The sequence below is a fragment of the Chiloscyllium plagiosum genome, chromosome 24, assembly GCF_004010195.1.
Source record: "Chiloscyllium plagiosum isolate BGI_BamShark_2017 chromosome 24, ASM401019v2, whole genome shotgun sequence".
Classification (NCBI taxonomy): domain Eukaryota; kingdom Metazoa; phylum Chordata; class Chondrichthyes; order Orectolobiformes; family Hemiscylliidae; genus Chiloscyllium; species Chiloscyllium plagiosum.
The window spans coordinates 2,325,150-2,334,834 of NC_057733.1; the positions used below are offsets into that span (position 1 = coordinate 2,325,150).

Sequence of the window (9,685 nt, forward strand, 5' to 3'; positions counted from 1 at the left end):
GTATAAACGATCCTCACCACTGCTCACCATGCTATATAAAGAATCCTCACCACTGCTCACCATGCTGGATAAATAATCCTCACCACTGCTTAGCATACTATATAAATAATCCTCACCACTGCTCACCATGCTGCCTAAACAATCCTCACCACTGCTCACCATGCTGTATAAACAATCCTCACCATTGCTCTCCATGCTATATAAAGAATCGTCATCACTGCTCACCATGCTGTATAAACAATACTCATCACGGCTTAGCATACTATATAAAGAATCCTCACCACTGCTCACCATGCTGTATAAACAATTCCCACGACTGATCGCCATGCGGTATAAACAATCCCCACGACTGCTCACCATGCTGTATAAACAATCCTCGCCACCACTCGCCATGCTGTATGAACAATCCTCACCACTGCTCACCATGCTGTATAAACAATTCCCACGACTGATCGCCATGCGGTATAAACAATCCCCACGACTGCTCACCATGCTGTATAAACAATCCTCGCCACCACTCGCCATGCTGTATAAACAATCCCTACCACCGCTCACCATGCTGTATGAACAATCCTCACCACTGCTCACCATGCTGTATAAACAATCCTCACCACTGCTCACCATGCTGTATAAACAACCCTCACCACTGCTCACCATGCTGTATGAACAATCCTCACCACTCCTCACCATGCTGTATAAACAATCCTCACCACTGCTCACTATGCTGCATAAACAATCCTCACCACGGCTCACCGTGCTGTATAGACAATCCTCACCACTGTTCACCATGCTTTATAAACAACCCTCATCATTGCTCACTATGCTGCATAAACAATCCTCACCACGGCTCACCGCACTGTAAAACAATCCACACCACAGCTCACCATGGTGTACAAACAATCCTCAGCACCGCTCACCATGCTGTCGAAACAGTCCTCACTAATGCATACCTTGCTGTATAAAAAGTTCTCACCACTGCTCACCATGCTGTGTAAACAATCCTCACCACTGTTCACCATGTTGTATAAACATTCCTCACCATTGCTCACCATGCTGTATAAACAATCCTCACCACTGCTCGCCATGCTTTATAAACAATCCTCACCACTGCTCACTATGCTGTATGAACAATCCTCATCACTGTTCACTATACTGTGTAAACATTCCTCACCACTGCTCACTATGCTATATAAACAATCCTCACCACTTCTCACTGTGCTATATAAAGAATCCTCACCACTGCTCACCATGCTGTGTAAACAATCCTCAGCACTGGTCACCGTGCAGTATAAACAATCCTTGCCACTGCTCACCACGCTGCATGAACAATCCTCACCACTGCTCGCCATGCTGTATAAACAATCCACACCACTGCTCACCATGCTGTGTAAACAATCCACACCACTGCTCACCATGCTGTATAAACAATCCACACCACTGCTCACCATGCTGTATAAACAATCCCCACCACCGCTCACCATGCTGTATAAACAGTCCTCACCAATGCGCACCTTGCTGTTTCAACAATCCTCACCACTGTTCACCATGTTGTATAAACTATCCTCACCAGTGCTAGTCATACTGTATAAACAACCCTCAACACTGCTCACCATGCTGCATGAACAATCCTCACCACTGCTCACCATGCTGTATTAACAATCCTCACCACTGCTCGCCATGCTGTGTAAACAATTGTCAACACTGCTCACCATGCTGTATAAACATTCCTCACCACTGCTCATCATGCTGTCTAAACAATCCTCACCACTGCTCACCATGCTATATAAAGAGTCCTCACCACTGCTCACCATGCTATATAAAGAATCATCACCACTGCTCACCATGGTGTATAAACAATCCTCACCACTGCTCACCGTGCTATATAAATAATCCTCACCACTGCTCACCATGCTATATAAAGAGTCCTCATCAGTGCTCACCATGCTATATAAAGAATCCTCACCACTGCTCACCACGTTGTGTAACCAATCCTCACCATGCTATATGAACAATCCTCACCACTGTTCACTATGCTGTACAAACAATCCTCACCACTGCTCACCATGCTGTATAAACAATCCTTATCACCGCTCACCATGCTGTATAAACTATCCTCACCATGCTGTATAAACAATCCTCACCACTGCTCACCGTGCTCTATAAACAATCCTCACCACTGCTCACCATGCTGTATAAACAATCCACACCACTGCTCACTTTAACAATCCTCACCACTGCTCACTATGCTATATAAAGAGTCCTCACCACTGCTCACCGTGCTATATAAAGAATCCTCACCACTGCTCACCATGCTGTATAAACAATCCTCACCACTGCTCACCATGCTATATAAAGAGTCCTCACCACTGCTCACCATGGTATATAAAGAATCCTCACCACTGCTCACCATGGTATGTAAAGAATCCTCACCACTGCTCACCATGCTATATAAAGAGTCCTCACCACTGCTCACCATGGTATATAAAGAATCCTCACCACTGCTCACCATGGTATATAAACAATCCTCACCACTGCTCACCATGCTGTATGAACAGTCCCCACCTCTATGTCAGCATGTGTTTATTAGTGATACTGATCAGTAAAACATTCTTACAGAGAATAAGGATCTTACTCCGTCAGGCTGCTACACTGATCTCCACAGATCTGGATGATATCATTATTGTGATGCTTAAGACACCTCTCAGTTTAACTCTTTTGGGCCCTTACACTATTATACAACACCCATCTCAATGAATCAAACCTGGAGTTCACTCCCACGATGGTTGGTCCTTTAATGATGGTTTTAGTTGAGATTACAGCATATGGGCCAGATACAGACACAGCAGTTACGTTTGTATAACACTGCCCTTGCAGAAATTGTGCTCATATAGGGTAACATAAGGGGAGAGTGTGAGGGGAAGGCAGTGACAACGAGATGGAGTGAGAGAAAGTGTGTCGGAGGCACTGAGATAAAGGGAGACCGAGAGTGAGTGAACAACAGAATGATGGAAACAAAGGATATCGGAGAAACAGTTAGAAATACAACGTTGGAGAGAGAAGCTAAAGGACAGCAAAAGGGAGGAACAAAGAGAGAAAAATGAACTTAAACAGACAGATGATAGGTCGGGAAGCATATGAAGAAAGATTGAGTAAGAGAGCCCACGGAAATAGGCAATTACTGAAAGCCTTTCAATGATAAATGTACAGATAGCTGATTAATTCCAGCCCCTCATCAGCATGAAAGGAGACTGGGCGCGTTTGCTCAAAGAATGTATTCTCTGTATCCCAAGGATCTGTGAGCCATTGTCTTCACAGCTTGCCAATGGAACAATAACGCCATTCATCTGTGTACACCCTGCCTGGCTTTGGCCTCATGCTCTATTGTAGTTTGGAAACAATAATAAATCTATTTGTTCTCAGATGTCACTGGAAACATTTGGGTGTGATCTTCTGAAGAACAGAGAGTAAAGTTTCCTTATCTTTCGATTATATGTTGCTGCAGTCACACCTAGAGTTAATGGCTTTTGCTGCTGCCTATCTTCAATAAATGAGTAACCTTTACAGACAGCCACCTGCAAAGATACTTCATTTTCACTCAATAATTACCATTTATTACATTTTCATTCCATCCTCTTTGTTTACCTTGGTGTAGATCTTATCGTGTCGCTGTCAACTCAGATTCCAAAGCTGTTCCTTACTCTAGCCTCTTGCCCACCTCTGTCTCACCCCCCTCCGTCTCTCCCTCAGTCTAATCTCCAACCCAATTCTTCCCACCCTCATTTCCTTCATCTTTCCCGACCCGCTCAATCTTAGACTCTTTTGAAACATTAACTCAGATGTTGTAATATACTCTGAATGCCTCTGCCAACATCCCTTCTTCCAAAACCTCTGTAAAGGCTAGCTCTTCAGGAAGGTACAGGACACAGGAAGGCTGTTCGGCCCTTTGAGAAAAATGATCCTATTACTCCCACTGCACTGTTCTTTCCCCATATTGTACTAACTAAATGTTAATCGTGTGGAGAATCCTGCACCCTTTGCTCCCATTAATACAGGTAACTATGTGGATGTCATTCTCCAGTTCCTGACTCATCAGACAGGATGGTGGAGGAGAAAGTAAGGACTGCAGATGCTGGTGATCAAAGTTGAGAATGTGGTGCTGAATGTGGTGGCAGCATCCGAGAAGCAGGAGAAACAATATTTTGGGCATAAGCCCTTCAGCAGGAATCATACCCAAAACATCAATTCTCCTGCTGCTTGGATGCTGACTGACCTGCTGTGATTTTCCAGCACCGCACTCTCAACTCATCAGACAGGATCTTTGGCAGGGATTCCTGCAGCCATTTAGTGCATCACAGTGGTGGAGCCTCCTCTGCTTATTGAGGATTGTTTGTACAGTATGGTGAGCAGTGGTGAGGAATGTTCATACAGCATGGTGAGCAAAGGTGAGGATTGTTTATACAGCATGGTGAGCAGTGGTGAGGATTGTTTATACCGCATGGTGAGCAGTCGTGAGGATTCTTTATATAGCATGGTGAGCAGTGGTGAGGATTGTTTATACAGCATGGTGAGCACTGGTGTGGATTGTTTATACAGCATGGTGAGCAGTGGTGAGGATTATTTATACATCATGGTGAGCAGTGGTGGGGATACTTTATATAGCATGGTGAGCAGAGGTGAGGATTGTTCATACAGCATGGTGAGCAATGGTGAGGATTGTTTATACAGCATGCTGAGCAGTGGTGAGGATTTTTTTATACAGCATAGTGAGCAATGGTGAGGATTGTTCATACAGCATCGTGAGCAATGGTGAGGATTGTTTATACAGCATGGTGAGCAGTGGTGAGCATTGTTTATATAGTATGGTGAGTAGTGTTGAGGATTCTTTATATAGCATGGTGAGCAGTGGAGAAGATTTTTTATACAGCATGGTGAGCAATGCTGAGGACTGTTCATACAGCATGGTGAGCAATGGTGAGGATTGTTTATACAGCATGGTGAGCAGTTGTGAGGATTGTTTATACAGCATGGTGAGCACTGGTGAGAATTGTTTATACAGCATGGTGAGCAGTGGTGAGTTTGTTTATACAGCATGGTGAGCAGTGGTGGAGATTCTATATAACGTGGTGAGCAGAGGTGAGGATTATTCATACAGCATGGTGAGCAATGGTGATGATTGTATATACAGCATGGTGAGCAGTGGTTAGGATTCTTTATATAGCATGGTGAGCAGTGATGAGGATTGTTTATACAGCATGGTGAGCAATGATGAGGATTGTTTATACAGTATGGTGAGCAGTGGTGAGGATTGTTTATATAGCATGGTGAGTAGTGGTGAGGATTGTTTATACAGTATGGTGAGAAGTGGTGAGGATTGTTTACACAGCATGGTGAGCAATGGTGAGGATTGTTTATACAACATGGTGAGGAATGGTGAGGAGTGTTCATACAGCATGGTGAGCAATGGTGAGGATTGTTTACACAGCATGGTGAGCAGTGGTGTAGGTTGTTTTTACAGCATGGTGAGCAGTGGTGTGGATTGTTCATACAGCATGGTGAGCAGTGATGAGGATTGTTTATACAACATGGTGAGCAATGGTGAGGAGTGTTCATACAGCATGGTGAGCAATGGTGAGGATTGTTTACACAGCATGGTGAGCAGTGGTGTAGGTTGTTTTTACAGCATGGTGAGCAGTGGTGTGGATTGTTCATACAGCATTGTGAGCAGTTGTGAGGATTTTTTATACAGCATGGTGAGCAGTGATGAGGATTGTTTATACAACATGGTGAGCAATGGTGAGGATTGTTCATACAGCATGGTGAGCAATGGTGAGGATTGTTTACACAGCATGGTGAGCAGTGGTGTAGATTGTTTATACAGCATGTTGAGTAGTGGTGAGGATTGTTTATACAGTATGGTGAGAAGTGGTGAGGATTGTTTACACAGCATGGTGAGCAATGGTGAGGATTGTTCATACAGCATGGTGAGCAGTGGTGAGGCTTGTTTATACAGCATGGTGAGCAGTTGTGAGGATTTCTTAGACAGCATGGTGAGCAGTGGTGAGGATTGTTTATACAGCCTGGTGAGCAGTGGCGAGGAGTGTTCAAACAGCATGGTGTACAATGGTGAGGATTGTTTATGCAACATGGTAAGCAATGGTAAGGATTGTTTCTCCATCATGGTGTACAATGGTGAGGTTTGTTTAAACAGCATAGTGTGCAATGGTGAGGATTGTTTACATAGCATGGTGAGCAGTGGTGTAGATTGTTTATACAGCATGGTGAGCAATGGTGAGGATTGTTCATACAGCATGGTGAGCAGTGGTGAGGAGTATTAATACAGCATGGTGAGCAATGGTGAGGCTTGTTTATACAACATGGTGAGCAGTTGTGAGGATTGTTTATACAGCCTGGTGAGGAATAGCGAGGATTGTTTATACAGCATGGTGAGCAGTGGTGAGAATTGTTTATGCAACATGGTGAGCAGTGGTGGGGATTGTTTATACAGCATGGTCAGCAGTGGTGAGGATTGTTAATACAGCATGGTGAGCAATGGTGAGGATTGTTTATACAGCATGGTGAGGAATAGCGAGGATTGTTTATACAGCATGGATAGCAGTGGTGAGAATTGTTTATGCAGCATGGTGAGCAGTGGTGAGGATTATTTGTGATCAGTGGTGAGGATTGTTTATATACCCTGGTGAGCAGTGGTGAGGATTGTTTCTGCAGCATGATGAGCAGTGGTGTGGATTGTTCATACACCATAGTGAGCAGTGGTGAGAATTGTTTATACAGTATGGTGAGCAATAGTGAGGATTGTTTATATAGTATGGTGAGTAGTGGTGAGGATTGATTTATACAGCATGGTGAGCAGTCGTGAGGATTGTTTATACAACATGATGAGCAGTGGTGAGGATTGTTTATACAGCATGGTGAGCAGTGGTGAGGATTGTTTATACAACACGGTGAGCAGTGGTGAGGATTGTTTATACAGCATGGTGAGCAGTGGTGGGGATTGTTTGTACAGCACAGTGATCTGTGGTGAGGATTGTTTATACAGCATGGTGAGAATTGTTTATACAGCATGGTGAGCATTGGTGAGGATAGTTTATACAGCATGGTGAGTAGTGGTGAGGATTGCTTATGCAGTATGGTGAGCAATGGTGAGGATTGTTTATATAGTATGGTGAGTAGTGGTGAGGATTGTTTATACACCATGGTGAGCAGTGGTGTAGGTTGTTTTTACAGCATGGTGAGCAGTGGTGAGGATTGTTTATACAGCATGGTGAGCAGTTGTGAGGATTTTTTATACCGCATGGTGAGCAGTGGTGCGGATTGTATATGCAGCATGGTGCGGATAGCGAGGATTGTTTATACAGCACGGTGAGCAGTGGTGAGGATTGTTTATACAGCATGGTGAGCAGTGGTGAGGATTGTTTATACAGCATGTTGAGCAGTGGTGAGGATTGTTTCTGCAGCATGGTGATCAGTGGTGAGGATTGTTTATATACCCTGGTGAGCAGTGGTGAGGATTGTTTATGCAGCATGGTGAGCAGTGGTGAGGATCGTTTTACAGCATGGTGAGCAGTGGTGAGAATTGTTTATACAGCATGGTGAGCAGTGGTGAGGATTGTTTATACAGCATAGTGAGCAGTGGTGAGGATTGTTTATACAACATGGTCAGCAATGGTGAGGATTGTTTACGCAGCATGGTGTGCAATGGTGAGGATTGTTTATACAGCATGGTGAGCAGTGGTGAGTATTGTTTATATACCCTGGTGAGCAGTGGTGAGGATTGTTTATGCAGCATGGTGAGCAGTGGTGAGGATCGTTTTTACAGCATGGTGTGCAATGGAGAGGATTGTTTATATAATAGTGCGAGCCTGTGTCTCCCTTTCTGTAGTTTGTTCTTGTGTTCAGCTTCTATGTTTGGTTTGCCTTTGTCTCAGTCACTTACGTTCCAAGCTATTTGAATCTGTCTGAAAATGGGGGATGTACATTGCTCAATCAGTAGTTAGGTTTGATAAAATAAATGGCTCGGTGACATTTTCACCCAATCTGCAGCGCACTAGAATTAAATGCTTTGAGGTGACTGAGCACTTGTGTCGGCACAGGATTCAGAAAGAGAGGCTGTGTCAGATTGTTGGCGATAAGAATAGCAGATCTCGCACCCACAGCTTCCAACCTCATAGTCCGCGAACCCGCACTGTCCGGTTCTACCTCCTTCCCAAGATCCACAAGCCTGACCACCCTGGCCGACCCATTGTCTCAGCATGCTCCTGCCCCACTGAACCCATTTCTACCTACTGTCCTATCCTCCCTAGTCCAGGAACTCCCCACATACGTTCAAGACACCACCCACGCCATCCACCTCCTCCAAAACGTCCGTTTCCCTGGCCCCAACTCCTCATCTTCACCATGGATATCTAATCCCTCTACACCTCCATCTGCCATGACCAGGGCCTCCAAGCCATAAGACCATAAGACATAGGAGCGGAAGTAAGGCCATTCGGCCTAACGAGTCCACTCCGCCATTCAATCATGGCTGATGGGCATTTCAACTCCACTTACCCGCATTCTCCCTGTAGCCCTCCGTTTCTTCCTCTGCCGACGTCCCCAACAGTACCCTTCCACCGACACACTCATTCGTTTGGCCGAACTGGTCCTCACCCTTAACAATTTCTCCTTAGACTCCTCCCACTTCCTCCAGACCAAAGGGGTAGCCATGGGCACACGTATGGGCCCCAGCTATGCCTGTCTCTTTGTTGGCTACGTAGAACAGTCGATCTTCCATAATTACACCGGCACCACTCCCCACCTCTTCCTCCGCTACATTGATGACTGCATCGGTGCGACTTCGTGCTCCCATGAGGATGTTGAGCAATTCATCAACTTCACCAACACATTCCACCCTGACCTTAAATTTACCTGGACCATCTCTGACACCTCCCTCCCCTTTCCTAGACCTCTCCAGCTCCATTAATGATGACCGACTTGATACCGACATATTTTACAAACCCACCGACTCCCACAGCTACCTGGATTACACCTTTTCCCACCCTACCTCCTGCAAAAATGCCATCCCGTATTCCCAATTCCTCCGCCTCCGCCGTATCTGCTCCCAGGAGGACCAGTTCCACCACAGAACACACCAGATGGCCTCCTTCTTTAGAGACTGCAATTTCCCTTCCCACGTGGTGAAAGATGCCCTCCAACACATCTCGTCCATATCCCACACCTCCGCCTCAGACCCCACCCCTCCAACCGTAACAAGGACAGAACACCCCTGGCACCCCACCAACCTTCGCATAAACCAAATCATCCGCCGACATTTCTGCCATCTCCAAACATTTCTGCCATCTCCAGGGATATATTTCTCTCCCCACCCCTTTCCGACTTCTGCAAAGACCGTTCCCTCCGTGACTACCTGGTCAGGTCCACGCCCCCCTTCAATCCACCTTCCCAACCTGGCACTTCCCCTGCCACCGCAGGAATTGCAAAACCTGTGCCCACACCTCCTCTCTCACCTTTATCCAAGGCCCTAAAGGAGCCTTCCACATCCATCAAAGTTTTACCTGCACATCCACCAATATCATTTATTGTATCCGTTGCTCCCGATGCGGTCTCCTCTACATTGGGGAGACTGGATGCCTTCTAGCAGAGCGCTTTAGGGAACATCTCCAGGACA

At 45.6% G+C, this 9,685-nt stretch overlaps 1 protein-coding gene across 1 annotated transcript in view; it reads left to right on the forward strand.

Moving 5' to 3' along the window:
- The first annotated feature begins 325 nt into the window (after positions 1 to 325).
- Positions 326 to 9,685, forward strand: part of itgb4 (integrin, beta 4) — a 137,303-nt gene continuing 127,943 nt past the window's right edge. The window contains exon 1 of the mRNA XM_043715209.1: positions 326 to 462. Coding sequence (XP_043571144.1) covers positions 326 to 462 — 137 coding nt within the window. The remainder of the gene's footprint in view (positions 463 to 9,685) is intronic.